At 34.4% G+C, this 22313-nt stretch overlaps 1 protein-coding gene and 1 long non-coding RNA gene across 2 annotated transcripts in view; one reads left to right on the top strand and one right to left on the bottom strand.

Annotated features, from left to right (window-relative positions):
- Src42A (Tyrosine-protein kinase Src42A) overlaps positions 1–19080 on the bottom strand; it is a 59195-nt gene extending 40115 nt beyond the window's left edge. Inside the window, exon 1 of the mRNA XM_028187611.2 lies at positions 18489–19080. Within this exon, the coding sequence (XP_028043412.1) occupies positions 18489–18853 (365 nt within the window). The 5' untranslated portion in view covers positions 18854–19080. The remainder of the gene's footprint in view (positions 1–18488) is intronic.
- Positions 9885–12282, top strand: LOC149500847 (uncharacterized). Its single transcript, XR_016324686.1, has 3 exons — positions 9885–10257; positions 10334–10487; positions 12004–12282. It is a non-coding gene; the product is annotated as an uncharacterized LOC149500847 (long non-coding RNA).
- Positions 19081–22313: the final 3233 nt, after the last annotated feature.

The following is a 22313-nucleotide window of genomic DNA, read 5'->3' as shown; positions in this document are numbered from 1 at the left end:
TCACAGGGCTCAACCTGACGACGTTGCTAACTCGAACCATAGCAAGAGCCGTGCTTCGCAGAGTCTACCACCGGATCGGAAGCACGCCAAAATAGCCAAATCGATTGACGCGTTGTCAAGTGATGCTATTAAGAACAAACAGAATTTAATTTATTTCTACCTAAACAGAAATGAAAAGAGGCTTGTTACGTGATTGTATTGGTAACCTATTTAAAACACTTTTGCAAACATTTTTATAATATATTTGGACCAAAAAAACAGATGTTATAAATATTAAAATTAGTCTTATCGTAATTTTGCTAAAGAAAAATGTCAAGATTTTTATTTGGAATATAAGGTTAATGAATATCGTTATTACCTTTACAAGCAGACAATCAGACGGTCTACCTGATAGTAAGTGGTCACCATAACTCACAAGCAAGCCGCTGCTTACTGCTAATTACTTAAATAATCGCGATAAAAGCTGCATTTTACTTCGTCTTTTAGGTGTTTTCATAAATAAATAAAATATATCTTACCAGCGCTTACTACTAAGCTACTAACAAGAATATAATACCGCCGACAATTTACAAAATGTGATAATATAAATAATGTTCGACACTTTTTACTAGATCATTCAGATTGTAATTTAACAATCAAACCGTATCTAGCTGGCGAGTTAAAGATTTTTGAATCGGCCAGTCGGAGTTGGTTGGCACGGCTATTAATTTGCGTAATAGAGACGCCACGCGTGACTGATTTAGCAAATCTACGTAGAAATAGATGTGGTCACCCGATAACAGCTTGACTTTTATGTTAAAACATTGTCCAATGTAACATTTGCTCCAACGTCCAATGACCCGAATGAAACTGTTTTTTTTTTAAAGAAAGCGATATTTTGACTCTTTTCGTAAATATTATCAGTCTAACCAAAGATTTTACAGCAAGCTTCATAAATTATAATCTACACAATTGTAATAAAATCAAGTTATTGATTTTCTAATTTACGATGCAATTTGGTGAATAATGGTTATAGAGAAACTCATGGGAAACGAGAGGGGTCAATGTCGATAATTGGTTATTATTGGTACTAATGTGTAATTTAATTCGCCTGTTGTAAGCATCTCGAAGGTACGTCAATCTGCAGATTACGGTTTTAAGAGGTTGCGTTCTAGACGCAAGCGTAGAAAGTTGCTTGTGGCGCGACTGGACGGCGCCCGCATATGTCCTGCGATCCGCATTCTCCCTTCCAAGCTCTAAATAAAAATAAAAATAAACAAAACAAAAAAACGCAACGTCGTAAAATATACTGTATCGCCAAGTAATGAATTTACAGGACCAAGGCAAAACGAATAGAGAACGGCTGCCTGTGAATTAACCGGTAAGAAAACTGCCAGAAGATGTGTAATAGTACAACAATGTTACTAAACTATGTTGCAAGTAAATAGGGTTTAAATAGGGTTAACAATGTTACTAAACTATGTTGCAAGTAAAAAGATATCGTCGCAATAATCTGATTTGAAATTTATTTCAAACGAATTTTAACAAAAAAGAAAAGAAAAAAAGTCGTCTATATATAAAAATATATCCTCGTTGATTACGTGTTGTCTCAGAAGGTTTAGTTATGGTTATTATTTGAAATGCGTTATACGGGGAAAAAAGGCGCATAATGATAAAAATAATTGAGTGTGTTATATTAATTATTTCTTATAAATGTTTATATAAATAATTAGACGACATTTAGTAATTAGGACATTAAACACTGCAAAATAATCGAAGCGTTGGAAATAAAAAGCCCGAAATTAAACAGTTAAAGTTGTTTTAATTCTGTCTTGTATTTGCGAAAACCGAAGAAAATACAATAGGATGTATAATTAATTCCCAGACAGTATTTTTTTTATTTCAGATATTGTAAATTCCGAGTCAAATGTAATAAAAATAGACCGTGTTTCTCGATAAATATTCAACGGAGGCACAAGCGCCCACAATGCTCAACATCTGAAGTTTTATCTTAGGGTTTATTTGTAGAAAATTACAGTTTATCTACGACATTAGCTGCAGTAAATTGAGTGTAACCTGTCATATTGAATCAGGTTATGGACGCTAGTGTGCACTTCTGAAATGTTTTGTACCTTGCGACTATTATTTAGGTGCAGAAATAGTTTCTTTGATGCGTTTACAGTGGGTTTTTAGGCACGCAACATTTTGATTAAATATAAAAACAATAACATGTTTCACATACTTTCTCTTTGTCATTTCATTCTGCACTATTATTCAAAATATTATAAGTATTGAATGAGTAGCATAACTGTTCGTGTTCATATCGTCTTACGTGTTCACAAATAGTCACGGAGGACAACTACATTAAATTAATAAAAGCGTTAACGGCATTGACGACGACTGCGTTCAATTCTTGTTTATCTGCCAATTTAATAGAAATAAATCTGGAGAAAAACCCATTAATAATTATTGCCACCATTTAATGATAACTAGTGGCCCCGCAGTAGTCGAAATTCGACTATATTTAATTGAAATTATAAGTTTAAACATTATTATTGTTCTATTGTCAAACATATTATACTTCTTTAATATAATCACAGATTTCGCCAAAACTACACTATAGATAAATAACATTAAAGACACAATATTAATCTATTCTCAATTTGACCACAGATTTTAAACAATAACAAAAGTTTGACAGTTGACAATAAACAAAGAGTGTTTTATATGTATGTGTTGTGTCAAATACATGGTAGTGTGTGTAATGTTTTTTTTGTTGATTTAATGTAGTATTATTATACATAACTAAAAAAAAATTGTATTCTGCACTCCTTCTCTACATTCTCTACAAGTGTGGGAAATTTCATACTCCTCCGTCCGCGCAATTTTCGTAAAAAGGGGTACAAAGTTTTTGCTTCACGTCTTAATATATAGATGTACGCGACTGTCGTCACAAATTCTAGTAACGTTGATGTATCGAGTTTGACAACAAACAAAGACGAAGACAACACAGTTAACGATTTTGATATCAACTACAACAAAAGCGAAACATTTAAACTAAACAATTTGTGTGCAACAACAACGGCGTTATTAATAAGATGAAAAGCAAAACCTTAAGATTTCTTCAAAGGCAGCCTTAACCCACATTACAGAAATAGTCATGGAGGAATGTCACGAAAAAGCTAAACGCTATTCGGATAATGGTGGTGTTACAATCGCATCTGCGGTGTCGGGTCGATGAACGACCTAGCTAATCGCGAGGCTGATGTCTCGGACCCGTTTAAACTAATATCAAATGCAAGATTAAATTTTTTTATACTTGAATTTAATGAATATTTTTGATATTCGTTTTTATATGAAAATTAAGGAAATACACGAGTAATTATGAGACGTTTACAAATATTTAAATTGTAAATCTCCTAATAGTTTAAAAGCTATATAATATACCGCTTCAATGTTTAAGGGCCAAGTTCTTTGGACCTTGAAAGTTGAATGGGCGTATTTTACGCTGTTATATAATGCATTCAATCAGCTTGTTATATAAGTCGTGTGTATAATTGATTTGGAATTGTCGCCTCTGATCAACGTTGATATCTACAATGACTATACCGGACGTAAAAATACAACATAATAACATATCGAGATATAAACATTCAAGTTATTCGATAGTTCGCTTTATACCAGTTTTGTTGACAAGTGGCATAACTCTCACTTGCGGATGTCGCATCGCATCTCGTGTGTGCACGACGCTCAATTGCTGATAAATTGGCACTGGCAAAAAATATCATTTTCGCTACATACATTTGACGTACATACGTTTCTAATCACGTCATATCTGGGTCAACGGAATTTTTCGACGCCAGCAATTCACTGAAAGCCTTTTACATCACTTCTCGCAGCTAATGCCTGGCACTACCAGGATCCGATCAACATGACACGCACTGTGGTTAATCGATGAGATTTTTTTTTGTCATTATTTTAATACCGCCAATATTTATATTTGAGATCATACATATTTTAATTTGCAATGAAACCTCTCGATTGATTTCAATTTATAATTAAGATAAGCCATCGCGATATGCATGACTTATTAGGGGACAGTGAGATTGTTTTGAATGACAGGCGCATTTTAGACTTGGACAAAAAACTGGGAACGAGAGAAAGTTTTGGCGAAATATCATAACGAAATGCTGCATTCGAAAATGATCAGTAATCAGCGTGGGTGTATGGCACAGCATTGCGATAATTGAAAGTGCCATCACTTGCATTCGGTCTGAACCAAATCAAATGTATGTCAAGTTGTTTTCACGCTCTTTTGCTAGCTTAGTCTTGGTGCTAGTAACGCAAAGTAAATCGTCACAGGTCAGAGGATCTTGCATGATAATATTATTTGTGCTTCCTTGTTCTCTGAGATATTCCTAATATTTCTGCATTATATATTTATAGTAGTGGTATTCTTCTATTGAACTATCTATCTCTGGTAATACGGATATTAATCCAAATTATTTCTGTGCCAAATCAACTTTATTTTCCGGTTTGAACTGCAACACGGCCATTAATCAAATACGAGAAACGGATTCAGTATTATATATCATAGAAGAAGACGACACTTTGTGTTGTCTGTGAGATCCAATAAATACCTAACACGAAGAGGCAGGATCTTCAGCTCGTGTGCGCCTTATCCCTGATAATAATTGTAAGTGGACTACCTTTGTGCTTAAATGTTTTGTGTTTCTCTTAAAATATGATTCAATAAACAATTATGAATAAGAGGAATAAGAATGTTGTAGTTTATACTTTAGTTAATAAATTTTTCCTAGGTCCTAATTCCGTTGTGTTAAGATATAAAACATCCTACTTTTGTATAATTTCACAGTAAGCATGTGGATATATTCGGCTAATTAAATAGGTGTACTACTTAATTTTAAGTCTGGACGAACCAAACGATCTCCAACTGGAATCCCAGTGACTCTGGTTTTGCCCAGCAAGGTATCCTAGGTCTGTATTTAAAGCAAATAACATATAAATCCACATACGTGCTTGGGACTTTTACACGGAGCTTGGGCGCGTGTACTTTTGATTGAAGTTGGCTTATGTTTAATTCCCGTTTGGGAAAAAATAAGGGTTCTTGTATCTCCCGCGGTTGCCAAGTCTGTATGCATTCGAATCCAATGTTTTTAGGGTTTGCTCGGCTTTGGTTTCTAATCGATATGTCTGTGTTTGCAATATTGGTTTATTTAGTTATTGGACTAACCCTAACGCGGAGTCCGATTAGCTTGTTGAATGGTAGTATTTAAATCAAAATTATAGGACGAAGATGGTATAGCAGGTTTAATTTATTTAGCTACAGAAATCCCACTAAATAGATAATCTAATGAAAAATACATAATTATTCATTGAACACGCCGTCTTAAGTGTTAGTTTTGATCATAATTTTAATGCAACTAAGACATCTATATCATGTAACGCTAGGCGGAGACTTCACACTCTGATCCCGTCCGGATGCAGCTGGGATAGCACCTTGGCGACCAGCAAATAGGGAAAAAAAAAACACTAATAACAGCTTACTAATCACAATTTGTCATGATGATCTGTCGTCAACTTCTGTTGTCTACTTTCTCGCTTACCTGCTATGCTGTAAATAAAGAACAGTCTCACAAGACGCAGGGCAGCACGTAGCTATATCGCAAGAGAGAGTTGGTAGGTACGAGTAGACGTCATAAAATAACAGTAATTACTTTAGTCAGTGTCTATTCTGTCTAGTCTTCACGGTGTATAGTGCGTTTTATACTATAATGTGCTCACGTCGTCACCGCCAGTCCCGACTGAAAACCAGTTGTAGTCGCTTTTGTGCAGTCATACTTAATTATGCTGGACTGAAATCGGATTTATGGTGATAAAGAGTAAAATTAAACGATTTATCGTTAAACGCTCAGGAGTTTTCGATTAATAAAGTTATGTATGTAAATGACAATTTTTTTTTCCTACCTATGCCGGTAGCCTTGAGAGGCTATATCAGCCTCGTCCTAACGTTTAGGTGAGCTCACGGGGCTCAAACCGGAGTGTGCTAACACTGGCCCTAGCAAGAGCAGTGCTTCGCAGAATCTACCACCGGATCGGAAACGCGACTCACTGAGAAGACCCGGCGAGAAAGTCAGTGGGCTGTGTCTGTGGGTTAATTCGCTCGTCGAGCCCTTCGTCGCAAGCGACGGGTTCGACGAGGACGGTGACCGGTGCTTGTGGTACCTAAAAGCACCGTTATTAGATCGGGAGGATTAATGACGTGTTTTGGGCGTATATGACAAAGCTACTTGTTGCAGCTATGAAATTCATCCTTACTATGCAAATTTATAATAAATATATTACAATATAACTATTACAACTTAAAGTGCGTCTCTGAGCTAATCTCTTCGTCACTTCGTGAAGGTTCATCGACAGATTTCATATTTTTCGCTTAACTTTAAAAGGCACCTAACCGAATATTTCTTCACTTCTTTTCACATAAATTATATTCAATATAACTTGTTCAAAGCAATATACGTCGGTTACTTCTAAGTTCCATGTCCTCAATTTCTTTACATTTTTCCATCTGCTATTTCAAAAGTCAGAAGGACATACAGATTTCTTCTGTGCAAAGAAACTATCACAATAATTATTTATACAATATGAAAAACTCACTAAGTTTCGATATATTTTTTTGTTTAATCTAAGTTGTGGTACCATTATGTGTCCTATTTCTGTCATGCAGTACTCATACGTTCCGGTTTAAGCTAAACACTTAACATCAAACGGATCATGAGCTCATTTCCACATATTGCATTTAAAATAAAAAGCGTCGCTCAACTCTGAGAAGGACCTCACCAACTGATAAGTTCCGTTAAATCAAGTTTTTGAATTCACTTAGTATAATTGAACCTCGATCGATGACTTTTTGTTATTTTAGTTCCTGGAAATGGATGAACAATTCTTAAGTACTGCAGTTTGAATTTAAGTTATTGAGACTTATGAAGTGAACATCACATCGTAACGTTTTTAAATCGATTTCACATTGAGCATTTTTGCTTTAATGATAAGCATAAATGATCTTATATTAAAAAATGTAAAATATTTTTTATTATTTAGCGCCCACGTGAGTTATCCTTTCATCGTTTTCAATTAACTAGTGGTCCCTCGGTAGTCGAAATTCGACTATAATTAATTATAATTATAAGTTTGAACATTATTATTATGCTATTGTCAAAGACTATCATTTTACTTCCTATAATCACAGATTACGCCAAGACTACATTATAGACAAATAATATTAAAGACAAACAATATTAATCTATGCTCAATTTGACCATAGACTTTAAGCAATAACAAAAGTTTGACAATAAACGAAGAGTATATCGAGGGGTGAAAAGCTATTTGATTTAAGTGACATTTCGCTTAATACGCGACATTTGTCTTTGTAATTAAAATACCGTTTTATTTGGTATTATTATCAACAATTGGATGTTTTTAATTGAACTTCAATTAAGTTTAACAAATTCAAATAGTTGAAAAAGCTTTTTTGTTACGATATCTTTTCCAAATTTTAAAACTAAAATGGCTTCAATGTAAATTTCCAAAAATGTCGCTTAAACCAAATGTCCTTTTACCCCTCGATATTATAAATACATGCGTGTGTGTGTGTCAAATACATGGTAGTGTTTGTCATGTTTCGTTTATTGAGTCAGTGTATTTTTTTGGCATAATTAAAAATAAATTAGCATTCTGCACTCCATCTCCATATTCTCTACAAGTGTTGGAAATTTCATACTCCTCCGTCCACGCAATTTTCGTATAAAGGGGTACAAAGTTTTGGCTTGACGTATTAAAATATTAATAACAAAGTAAGAAATTAACATGTACTGAACATCGAAAGCACAAACAACAAGTAACGCTAATTTAGACTTTACAATAATTTTAAACATTCTACAACATGCTCCATATGTTAGTCACCATCGTCACGAACTTACATCCACGCACAAATCTTAGTTTCTACATAAACTTCTAGGAATAGTTATAAGAGGTGGTTCGGCTTCCAGTGGAAACATGCGATAATAAGGTTTAATTGCACACCACCTCTGCGCCTATATTTAGCTACAAACGCTCTGGAACTAGCAGCGCATGCGACCAGTGCAATTACGTAAAGCGGTTGAGCCATTTCTAATCTAAAAATAATCGTAGGCTTTACACAGATCGGCGCCACCGGGGTCGTTCTACGAGAAAGTATTATTATTCCTTTGACATTGTTCAACATTACAAAAAAGTATTTCGTGACCGACCTTCGATCGTCTGATTTTAAGAATTTTTCAGATGCCGATTTCTTTAAAAAATTATACTAAGTGAAAATCTAACATTACTATTATTTTACATTAAAAATAAACTTGAACATCTAAGGTTAATTTAAATTATTTACAACAATGTTAATAACATAAAAGAATGGAGCACGTAATTAAATATCGCGTTAGTAATATTACTTCTCTGTTACTAAGTATATCCGCGATATGAACGAATACATCATTGGCGCCAGTAACAGATAATCGTTAGTCTGCGCGTGCGACGTGAATTTTCCCTAAGAAGTCGGACTATTAGGGAAGCTATCATTAACGTGGCGACAAGACCGATCACCCGCTACAGTCACCTAGAGACTACGTGCAAATATGTATACTGTTTCACTTATTTCCTAAATATCAAAACATCTATACTTCTATACTAATATTATAAAGAGGAAAGATTTGTTTGTTTGTTTCGAATAGGCTCCGAAACTACTGGACCGATTTGAAAAATTATTTTTCCATTAGAAGCCGACATTGTCCCTGATGAACATAGGCTACTTTTTTTAATTTTTTTTTTTTGGCTTTCTTGTGTGTTTTAATGTTTCCGAAGCGAAGCGAGGGCGGGTCGCTAGTAATATTATAAAGCTGAAGAGTTTGTTTGTTTGAACGCGCTAATCTCAGGAACTACTGGTCCGATTTGAAAAATTCTTTCAGTATTAGATAGTCCATTTATCGAGGAAGGCTATACGCTATATAACATCACGCTAAGATAAATGCAAGCGGAGTACCAATAAAGAATGTTTCAAAATCGGGTTTTAATCCCTTTTGAGAGCCTCCACTGCGTGCGCTGCAGAAAGTTTCGCTAAAGTAATGTCTGTATGAGAGTCTTCTCTGTATCTGTATGTGTCTAATGTATGAGAGTCTCTTTTCAAGTCAGTTAAAAAGCGTGATTTTGGTACCTTAAATAACTCTAACATTCTATTATTCAAAAATATTTTCACTTTCTACGTAAATGAAGAGGCGGGTAAAATTTAGCGTAACTATTTCACGCGGACGAAGTCGCGGACAAAAGCTAGTTAGTCATAAAAATTAAGTTTACCTGCTATTGAATGCACTAAATTATAGTTTTGGTAAACTTATCGATATACGCAGTCAGTGCACGGCTAGTTTTAAAGCAAACATAAGGCGAACACATACCGCGACACATCAACAATGGCCTTAATTGGTCACGATCTGGGCCGCTACTCTCTCTCAAATCAAACGTTGAAGCCCTAGAACCCTACTTATCTACCCATACTCTATCACACGATAGGACGATCCGCCCTACACGCAAATACTGTTCATTATGCAATCCTACAGTGTCAATGACCTCTACTTGTTTTGTTGTTTCAATGATAGGATGGATCATTTGAAGAGGGACTAGTTAATTTCGTTTACTGTTACTTGTTAACGATCGTACGTTTTCTGAAAGGTTTAAGTGTATAGTTTCATTTAGTCGGATGATGTAATAATATGTATTATGTAGGCAGGCGTCGGGTCAACTTAAAATGGTGATGAATTTGTGTTTGCAAAACAATTTTTACTCTTACCTACGCCGAAAATTCGGTTTTCGTCCCGCTGTACAGGGAAGAAAGTCTAACTTTTTCTCCCTGGGTACAAGTGCGCATGCGCGTTAGTGTCTATGCCTGCTCTCACGCACCTAAAATTCTCCGCCATTGTTGTGCTCGGGTAATTTGCAATATTGTGTTTAGTGTAAAATTGAAATAAACAAAAGGCAATAAAATTTAATAGTGAAGTATTAAACAGAGATGTGTTAATCAGACAGTTCTTATTCAATTAGTAGTAGTTTATTTAAAAATTAAAAAGCAGATAAATTGTTTTTTTTTATTTTTTTTAGAATATTACACGCGGGAGGAAATGTTTTCAACTTTTCTCCCTTGGTGCACAATGTACTATTTTATACGATGCATTCAAGGTATGTTATTAGAGGCAGGCGATCAAGCAAAAGTATCTGTTTTTAACCACAATGTTCATTGAGTGTACGTTTACAGTGCAGTGTTTAGAAAGGCGCGCCTGCAGGGCGCTGAACTTAAGATGCATCCTGTCTCCAGAGACGGTGATGTCGGCCAGCTGCCTTTAATTGGGAATGCGGGTTCTTAGGAATCCGCTGCTGACACACTCCGACTGGTTGATCATCATGGCCAGGTCAATTGTACGGTTTCCCGTATCTGCAAGGCATTTCTGATAAATGGTAGCGTTTTTTAAGACAATATTTGTGTATCAACAAACGTTATTTGAAATATTTCTAGTAATTTGCATTAATGAAGTAGTGTTATTCAAATACAATCATAACATACGGGCTGCTTAGCCTATAATTTACCCGTTGGTGTAATAATAGATCTGTGATGGCACATTCTAATGCAATTACGCTGAAAAATCTAGTTTTAGCTCAGTACGATGTTTATTAATAACTATATATGACTATTGAGTATGTATTAATAATGTTTATATGGCGTTTGTCATCCCGGACGCTGAATTCAGTGAGGCGGCCCACTTCCTGCAACCGAGTCGCGTATAAACATATACCATACGACTCGATAAACGAAACCACAATGCACTAAAAAACTTATAATACTTTTTTTTTCTTTTTTCAATTCTTATACAGTACGATGTACGGTTAAAAAAGAAATGAAAACAAAACCCAAAGTTAACATCAGTCGGAAGTGTCAATATCTCATACGCGCGCAGTAAGCCCTCCCATGAACTGTTTGTTTTGTTGGCTCCGCTGGTTTTATTCAAGTCATCAAGCATACCGTTAAGCAAGCTGCAACCGGGTAATATCTATTGGCCGGCCGCATGTGCGGTAGCCGTGCGACAACCACATTATAAATTGAAGGAAGAAACCCAGCGTTTTACTATTTGCCATACAATTTGCGTGTTTGACTAGGAATAGTTTCAATGTAAATACGTGTCTCTGCCTGGACGGCATTAACCATTGTTTGTTTTCAAGAAGTATTTACCGTTTCAGTACTGTTAAGTGTGGGAACAGCAACATTTTAACAACATTTATACCTTTCTGTTTAGTATCGGTAATGGAAAATTATTATTGTACGGATTCTTGTTTCTTTGTTTTCGTTGAATATATGTCTGCTCTCAAATTTTAAGTCATATCGTTTTTTTTTCTTTTATCTTAGTGATTTAAGAATATATGATTCATTTATACAACAGAAAGATTATGCATGCTTTGTGAAAATGTTACAGCTATACAATGCACCTCCGGCGATTGACGTGAGTCCTTCACGATTCACTAGGTAGGTATTCTATCAAAGGAGTATCGGATGGAGTCGAACGGACGAATAAAAACTTGCATTACTCACCGACATGACACAATTGTGACGACATGTTTGTGAGAATCTTATTCTTCTCAAATTAGTCTTCTATGAAAATATCATAATCATAATAAGAAAACATCATAATTTTATAAGCGCAAAAAGGTTTTCTTCTTTTATAGGCGTAACATTTATAAGGTAATTGGTGTCGTGATATATTGTTTTCAACTAATTATCTTATAACATCACTTTGTTGTTATTGTGTTTAATTAAATAAAAGGATTTACCTAATCTTACCTACTAGAGCTTAACCAGGCTAATATGGAGCGCTACCGAATTATGTATCGATGTAATTTTTAGGAACGAAGAAATGGCAATATTATTTTTCACAGGTTTCACAAATCACCACAAGAGATGACAAGCCCTTATTGAATTGATTTCGAATTCAACAATAATAATATTTTAAAAAATATAAATCGCGGTTTAAAACTTTCAAATGTTTTATTACTATAACATCTTTTCACATCCTTGTATGATAATAACATATTTCTAAGATAAAAATTTCATATTCAATTATATAATTTCATATTCACCGTCAAGTATTTAAAATTCACGGTAAGCATTCTTAAATTATGTAACATGAAATGATTAGTTGATTTGTGGACTTAAAAGTTATTCATTAAAAGAAGCTGGCGCCAGACTGTCGTATAAATGTATGACAGGTATATTATGAAATAAAATTGTACAATTTCATGTAAATAGTAAGTAATTAAAGGAACAAATTATCGTTAGCGACATATAAAATTAGTATTATCTGTCACGGTGTGCGTCGTCCGTGACTACTTTACTTTCGCTTGCAAATTTTCTAGTACAACGGTAAGTCCGCTGACTCGTTGCGCAATGATCACAAGCGTGGTAAACGCTTGCAATTATTATTGTAATTGCGTTTTAATATAAAAGAGGCTCAACCGGCGGTAGTCGCGGGGAAGCGAGAAGGCATATTTCAGGCAGGCCAATTTCGTTTAAATTTATTGAACACCTTAGGTCAATTCAGAATAAGCGGCAATTTGGAAGTCATGTGTTTAATTAAATAATAAGAACTGTGTGCTTAAAAACTGCGCCTGTAGACCTCTAGTTACGCCCCTCACTATTGAACTGAGGATCATGGGTTCGATTCTCACTACGGGCAAACATTAGTTAGACGAACAATTTTTTCTAATTATTTGTCCGGATGTGTAATTTATGTACACATTTAAAATATACATACGCATGTATATCAGGATCTGGTTCCCACAATACATGAATTCTAGTATGAATAGTCCTCCCATATGACAGAGGGTTCCATACAAAAAAAAACCTTTTAACGAAACGAAAGTGAAGTAAAAGAGAACTGTGAGAACAAAACTGGGTCAATATTTCGGCTTAATTAAGATTCGTTTATTTTATCATTTATTAAATATAACTAGTGGTCCCGCAGAAATCAAAATTCGACTTTAATCGATTGAAATTTTATGTTTAAACATTATTATGGTTGCCAAATACTATTGTACTTATATAATATAATCACAGATTTCGCCAAAACTACACTATACGTAAATAATACTAAAGACAAACAATATTCATCTATTCTCAATTTGACCACAGACTTTAAACACTAACAAAAGTTTGACAAAAGTTGTGTCAAATACATGATTGTGTGTGTAATGTTTTCTTTATTGATATAATGTATCTTTTATACATTATTTAAAAAAATATTAGCATTGTGCACATCTTCTCTATATTCTCTATAAGTGTGGAAAATTTCATGCTCCTCCGTCTGCGCAATTTTCGTAAAAAGGGAAACAAAGTTTTGCTTCACGTATTAATATATAAGTAGATGAAGAAATACACAAAGCTATACAAAAACTTTAAAAAAAACGTACCAATTCGTTGTTTATTGTACTATTACAATACTTTAAAGGACCAGTTCAATAACCGGATCCCTTTTTATTTACATCTAAATGTGCTATTTACGTAACTAATCGTGGTATTTTTGAGATATAAAGTGATCGAATGATATGTTTGATTATCAAATCTGCGATTTCTGATTTAATTTAGCTTACAGAAATTCCAACACCTAACATCCGTTTCATAGATTTTACGGATAAGACAAAATCTTTGATGGGTGGTCCTCAAACGCGATAATACTGGCACTGAACTATGTATTTATCTACGTATTCTTTATAATAGTGCAAAAAGCGATAAATGGATAAATGGATAATACAATGCGAATATCGTCACAATTTTGAAGCACGAGGTTAAGGTCTCAATTGCTTTTTTTATTGGTCTAAATGGGCAGATGAGTTCATTACACATTAGGCTAAATAGTGTTATCTAATATGAGGACTTACAATAAGCTTACTACTAGTAAATTTGTTTTAAAAATATTACAATAGTAAAGGTTAGATGCTTGTTATAGAATGACCGAATATTTGTTGAATTGAAATTTAAGTCAAAAATCATATTTGCGTGACGAAGGCACGACACTGGTCCTGAATTATAAGCTTATAAGCTGGATTAAGAGAGGATATTTTTTATCATGGTGAATGACATAGCAACACTGGGTATAATATACTGCTACAATAAATATGATAAGTTTGTTTACTGATTCGACATTTTGCGTATCAACGCATGTTCATATATCACGTATCTGCAAGTCGACTTATGGACCAGAGCGACACAAAAACTTATCTCGAGAAAATGCAACGTGTTACATTTTTTTTATGATTTACAAATTTGATGTATGTGAAACTGTAGAGCAACTCTGTAACGTCGACAAAAGCCACTGAAAAAACTCAATTTGTCGTTGTGAGCCATGGCCACGTGGTACGTATTAAAAAACCCATTAGAGGTATAAATTGTATGACGTAGATTGTACTCTACGGATGTATCTTTGATTAGAGGAATGAATAATTATAATTGGTGACTTGACTTTGTATCTCATTATCAGTGCCGTTACAGCATTTTATACTTTTTTTTTGACTATAATTGTTCAATTACATAATGAGCTTTCTTGAACACAAGCGAGACACTATGTTGAGGTTAGATAATTAGGAGGTTCGATGTGTTATTTGCGGAACGCTTTTAAATTAATTCTACAATTTTAAATAGTATTCTTATCATAAAATGGACTAAATGCAGTATTTTCGATTGCTTACATTTTCGAGAAACTGTAGGTGGAAAGGATATGATGAATGAAACCGTAATTTCTATGGTGGGAAGGGAAATGTGAATAGTTGTGTTTTTGTTTTTAAAATATAAATATTGCTGCGTCAAAGAACTATATAAACTTCCTTTGATGCCTTTTAATAAATTATGTTATTTAAAAACATTGTTTTAAAAAATCAATTTAAAGATTTTGTTTTTGTTATAGTCATCGAGAGACAAACGGCACACAAGTATACGGCCTACTTAATGCTAAGTTGACGAGGACTTCAGCAACGGCAAGAGCAGACCCGTTTTAAGCCTCGCTTGAAGAAGGATATGTCTTAGCGCTCGTGTAGAGGAATTCATTTCAAAGTCCGATCATTCATAGCAGAAAAAATCTTTTGGTTGTTGCTGTGAAAGGAGCGGCTTCGTGTTGTCGAATGGCATGATGGTAAAAAGGAGATGATGAAATCATATAATCATCTCTAATAGTTCCCAGAGCACTCCTCATGAAACATACGATATTTTATACGATATATAAGACATACGATGAAACATACGATACACAGTATTTTAGTGGACACAAAGAATCCAAACGATTAAGGCGAGGAATTGGATGCAAAAGAAAATCTGCGGTAATTTGACCAGACTTGTCACTATCGACACCCGTGGTCATAATTCTGGTAAGCGATGCTCGACATATGCGAGTAAGTCATATAGCCGGAGGAGGCGGGGTGTGAGAGAGCACTTCCTCTTCGCATCGATTCGCCCCCGTCGAGCCGGGCACTGACCCCACAGAGCTTGCCCAGCTCTGACCCCTGTAGGAGGCGGAGACCGTAGGGGTAGAAGCCGCGGAGTGCGATACCAGCACCCTAGAGCGCAGTAGATATTGAAGAGCGACCGGTTGGAGGTGTAGCACGGGTCCAACCCTGCTGGCTTTTCTAGTATAGCAAGGAATGATTACCAATGCCCGCACACATCACAATTTGAATACCGCCAACCACCTTAATGAAGTTTCAATTGTATTGTACAATGACCGTCAGACCGGAACACTATAATTACTACTTTGCGGCAGATATAGGCAGGTTTATGGTAAATAATTGTGCAAGCTACCACACAAAATGCCACACATTTACTAAGCTGCTTGTTGAATTCATAACAAATATTGGACCCTGTTAACAGTTCAGCAAATGAAACTAATTTTGTAACATAAACGCCACTGATGTCCACTTTCTTTCCTGTATGTGAAACATTTAACGAAATTAAAGATACCGAAAAAACCTTAGTCTTCAGAATACTTTGCTCACGAAACTCGGAATTTTTATCCCTTACTATTTCATTTTATAAATATTATTCACTATTTAAAATACATACACAAGAAATTGCAAGACCTGGCGCTCATGTCCCGCCACGTTTTTTGTTAAGATTAGTTTTTATATGCCATTCCTCTACAATTTTCTAAAATCAAGTAGTGATTGCACAAATTCTGAAAAGCAAATTTTTTGTGTCTGAACTGTATATTATTTAGGCCCTCGTTTATATTATATAATATACATTTTAAAGCCTGTACAATTCAGAAAAAATTGGAGATCTTTTTAATATTGTTATGGATATAGATTGAGCTTTTGAGGAAATGAATTGGGATAATAAATGTAGCCTTAATTTTCCCTGAATTACATATCCTCTATGAGTTTTACAAGGTGCATATTAATAAACAGTATAAATTAAACTTATTCCTTATCCATATCAGTACAATACTCAAATGTTATGAAAGTAACTGAAATAGCCTGAACATGTGTTATCTTAATTTATATGCATCACTTTTTTTAGTGCATTCATTGCCGAACATAATATAATGGCCTGGTTTTTGTGGGAGGATCACACTGCAGCTGTGTTCACCATAACACCAAGAAAAATAGATGAATAATCAAAACCTTATCATCTCACTTAAATTATTTTACATAACATTTCTTGATACATTTTGGTTTTATTGATATAATTTTATAATAAATTGGATATTTATGAATTAATTTTATAATTAAAACTGCTAGTTGAACAAAAATATAGAAACAATTTAATAAATTTTATACAAGCTTAACTACTAACAAGAGCATATCTTTCACATTGCTAGTCACTTAAAGATCTTTTTGATTTAAATTAATAGCTATGTATCATGAACAAATGATATCCCTTGTGAGAAATTTGAATAAAGTTAAGAAATAATAAAAGTTTTGTATGAAATCCTGAGCAACACATGTTCTTTGGAAGACATTTTTATTATTGTCAGAGGTTCACAGGACACTTAACAGCAAGTAGCTACCAGAGCTTATAGACACCACAGAGTGAATGCTGATATCAATTTTGAGATGTATTCTTACAAGCTTAAATATTTTCAGTACAATAGCCATTTTACTTTTAAGCTAGAATATTGAGAGCTACGTAGCAAAGATAGTAGAATCCACCTGTTTAGGTTAGCAATACATCTTACCATTAATCTCCTATCTCCCTTTAAGATTATTATTTAAAATTTTCACAATTTTTCTTTAAATTAGGATTTACATTAGTTCATGAGAAATGCTCTGAATTTCTACCAAGCATCTAAAGTAAAGCAGGCACTAAACTTATAGCTAAAGTAAATATACAATGTATAAAATATTAAGATTATGAACATCATCGTTGTGTATTACTAACATTGAACGACCATTTCAAAATCAAAATGCTCCAGACAAGCTTTTGTGTTTTATCTATAATTGGAACAACTGTTTTTGTCTTAATTTTCATTAACATCTTCAGCTAATTGATAGCTAATACCTGGTATTTATATATTAGCAAGATTGGCTTCTATGCACAACTAATTAGAAGCCTTAAGAAATGAAGTCAAAATTGGATCTGTACTAGAATCATTAGACAGCTTTTGTAACCACAAAGGTCCTTTTGTGTGAGAAATAGATGGTGAAGAATGGTGGTCTCTATTTGTGCAGGTTCAAATGTTTTAATTTCATGAATTATGGGCTTTCAAGTTAAATGCTGGATAGTAACCTGAACCAAGCATTTCAGCCAACCCAGTTCAACAAAAACTGTTTATTGTAATGTTTCATATTTAAGCTACTTGGCAAACATGGATTTGCTAGAATTTTATAAACTATTTAGATTGCAACACAAATCCAATTTTAGTTTTATTTTGGTTGTCAGTATTGTCATAAAATTTGACAATGTAGGTATTTATTTGTTTACTTGGATTATATTTCTATTCACTAGAAATAAAATCCATGTTTATCTAATACTATATTCAATTTATAAAATTAATTATAGATGTAAATGTGTACACAATTAAAGTAAATAAGGATAAATAAATGCATTGTTCAATTATAGGAAAATTATGCCATTCAAAATTATTTATATTTGTGTTCAAATCTAAATAGGCCGTACAGTTATAGCAAATACATGTTTTCCGAGTATTAAACAGTACAGTGAACAGTTTTGTTGAACCGAATTGCATGAATTGAATTATTTACAAGGAACGGAATTCTTTATTGGATTGTGTCATGTTGTTATAAAACAAAAATCCGCAGTTGGTAAGTAATATCATTACCAAGTGAAACGGGTTAATTTCAATGTACAGAAAATAAAGCGTTTAAAGGAACCTCTCACTACCGAAACGATTGCATAAAAACATGTATGTATTACTCACGGTTCGGCCTCTATTGACTGCAGGCGCGCCACATAGTTTGAAGGAATGTAGCCCTCTTGTTTGGTTTTCTTACTTCTAGCAAGCCACCAGTCACCTTGTGTATCATTAAGAATTTCCAAATGCTCTCCCTTTCTAAAACTCAGGTCTTCATCGGTCCTGGCATCGTAATCATACAGCGCTACAAATATTCGAGTGGGAGGGACCTCACTAGTATCTGTACCCTGATTTACCGTAGATCTTATCGGATCTGGAGGCGGGGTAGGCACGGGGCTCTGAAATTGTCTAGGGTCTTCCTCGTGAGGATTAGGCCTCTCATTTTTGTTTTTTGAATCCTTTTCTCCTGTGCTACTAAAGCAATTCCCCATTTTCTCTTTACAAGGTGAGACTGGTATCACTAGTTTCGTGTCAAATCACACACTTGCTTGTACCCAAACAATTGTCCAGAGTTTTTAAATCTATAAACATCTTATTTTGTCACATTAAAAGTAATAAAACTGAAACTAAGCCAATGTTTTTATCGTAAACAAAGAATACAAAACCACGATCGGACATCACTGTAGGCCACCATTTTGATTAACCATCGACAATTTTTGTGATTTTGGTATAAAACATGAGCCCTATAAATTTTAGCTCCAAAATAAAGTAAACTTCTATTTTTTTTTTTGGAAAACGCTCAAACAAATAATTACTGGTTTTCTAAAATCAGATTATTTTTAAATTTATTGTGTTATAAAGGGTGTACTGTAGTGACATCTATATAAATACGAAAAACTAAAAACAAGATTCATGTACGACAATTATTACGTCGAGACTAAAATTATTATTAATATATAGCACTAGATGGCGCTAGTGTCAAAAATTTATGTTAAGCTTTCTAATTTAAAACATTTAACCGTTTTGATTCAGACTAGGATTGCAGTTATGAGAATAATTAAAACTTCTAATTCACATCTGAAGTTAGGCCAATGGTATTAATACATGCGTGCCTTCAATAGGAAGAAGAAGTCTCACTTTTATCACTAACTTTGTAAATACATATTAGCAAGGAAACTGATAATATTTTTTTAGCAGGAGTTTCAATGTGTTCTACGTTTCGTTTGCGATTTAGCCTTTATTGTTTTTGAAAGCATTTAACAGGAGGACAAAGAACGCTTTTATCTTACTAATTAGGTATTCATTCACCAGATCTTACAAAACTAAATGTATTTTATATAAAAACTAAACCGTAGAATGTCATAACGAGTTTATTCAAAAACCGTCCCTTGAGTTGTCTAATTAATTAAACACGAGTTCTTGATAAGTCTAAGCCAGCGAGGGGTAGATTGAAACTTTTTGTCCTAGGGCTGTGACATTTTCATAACATGCCTATTAACTTTTAAGGATGTTTTTATTGCTGCACACGGGCAGACAATCTAACGGCCCACGTACTTTGTGCTAAGTTGGTCGTGGCTTATAAGATAAAAAAAGATGTGTGGTGTCGTGGGTCACCGGATATTATAAAAACGGATTATTATAAAAATATTAATTTTAAGTTCTATTCGAGGTATAAAGAAAATAATTATTCGGGTATACATTTTTCATTACCTATGATTTTTTTATTGATAAAAAAAAACTACTTTACAAAGTTATCAACTTTATTTTATTCACAATGATTTAAAAAAAAAAAAAAAAATGATATACAAATAAACAGCTATTTATATGAACTAGAGGTCCCACAGTAGTCGAAATTCGACTATAATTAATTGGAATTGTAAGTTTGTACATTATTATGATTGTATTTTATATACTTCTATAATCACAAATTTCGCCAAGACTACACTATAAAAAATATTAACAAAGACAAACAATATTTAATCTATTCTCAATTTGACAACAAACGTCAAGAAAAAAAATTTGAGAATAATAAATAGTATGCATGCGTGTGTGCGTCAAATACATGGTACCTATGTAGGTGTGTAATGTTTTCTTTATTGATTTAATGTATCTTTTATGCATTATTTTTAAAAAATATTAGCATTGTGCACTTCTTCTCTATATTCTCTATAAGTATGGAAAATTTCATACTCCTCCGTCCGGGCAATTTTCGTAAAAAGGGATACAAAGTTTTTGCTTCACGTATTAATGTATAGATAATAATAATAACCGTCATCACGCAGACTAATGTATAGTCACTGTATTTTTTTTATTTTTTTATTGCTTAGGTGTGTGGACGAGCTCACAGCCCACCTGGTATTAAGTGGTTACTGGAGCCCATAGACATCTACCAACTAATGCGTAACATGCGACGGTAGCACCACATCTCGAATGCCTGTAGGCGTCTTGTAGTGTCATCTTTCAGGGTCCACGTTTCGCAACCATACATGACGATATGCCAGATATAGCACATGAGTAGCCTGACTCGGAGCTTTATATTCAGTTGACTACAGCAAAGAACTTTCCTCTTTTAATGAAATGTCATTAAAAGAGGCTCGAGCAATTTCTATCCGGGTCTTGATTTCTTGATCAGATTCCCATGCTTCATTTACCCAAATACTTGTACTGTCGTACCCGCTCTAGTTGTTTCCCAGCTACAGATAAGCTTGAATTAAAATCCGGGTTTCTTGAGGCTACCATGAACTTGGTCTTGTTTATGTTTATTAACTCATTAACCTTATTCACAATTGCTTGAAAATCGGCTTCCGATGCTGCAATAAGGATATTGCAATAAGGATATTTTATTGCTTAGATGAGTGGAATAGCTCAAGGCCCTCTTAGTGTTAAGTGGTTACTGGAGCCCATAGACATCTACAACGTAACTAAGGCCGCCCTCCTTCAGATATGAGTTTGTACAGTACAAATAGGCAGGGTGGTGATATTTATCCGTGTGGACTCATAAGGAGAAGATTTCTCTAAGATGATCAAGTCAACTCTTTTTACCTATTGCAGAGCCCACCATGAAATGAGCTTTTTTCCTTTACCTATTCGATGGCACCCTAAGAGGGTATTTCAGCTACGCTAGGTTGGGTAGTTCAGCTCACGGGCTCAACCTCAGAGATTTTGGTAACACTAGCCCTAGTAAGGGCAGTGCTTCGCAGAATTTACCGCCGGATCGGAATCGCGATCCACTGCGAAGATCCGGCGAGAAACTCAGTGGGCTGTGTCTATGGAAAATTGACTTATAGAGGTTTTTTTAAAAGGAGTGAGAGTTATTAATTAGCGGTGTGTGCTTTCGCTGTGCCCCTGGAATTGCTGTTGGCCATGATCTATTGTGACGTGACGTATGATTCTGGTTTAATTACGTAGTGATCTTGACGTTTTGTACCACAGGACCTCGGCCCTTCTCTTCTCCCCTTCTTCCTCTCAGGAGGCGCCGGAGTCCGACATAACCCGGTCCGTTACCCCCCTCGACCGGGTATCCGTAAATGGATTCCCCAGCGTTAAAAAAAAACGAGGTTAGATTGGCCAAGGGAATTGGTATCCTTGCAAGGGATCTGTATTACCAATAATATCGCCCGTCAGACATCCCTGTTAGAAAACTTTTGTAAGTTTTTCGGGTTACTTATTGCACTCGAGTTCTTGTTTGTAAAAACTGTGAATAAAATTTATCTGAAATAAAAACAAAAAAACCGCTTAAATAGCAATCCCCATTTAATAATTAATTTTATATTTCTAAAATCCTGTTGTTGCTGGATTTTAGAGCGAAGTGATAAAATTTTGTGTACTATCATCGGACCTTGATCTGTGTATAATTTTTAATGCATAAGTCTTGAAGTTGATGAAAATGACGTTCAAAGATTACATTATATACAGAGACAAACGTCCTTATCATAGCAAGCTAATAAAAAA

The sequence above is a fragment of the Bombyx mandarina genome, chromosome 19, assembly GCF_030267445.1.
Source record: "Bombyx mandarina strain Sakado chromosome 19, ASM3026744v2".
NCBI lineage: Eukaryota > Metazoa > Arthropoda > Insecta > Lepidoptera > Bombycidae > Bombyx > Bombyx mandarina.
The sequence above is the reverse complement of the archived record's forward strand: the minus strand, read 5'-3'. Positions and strand labels throughout refer to the sequence as shown.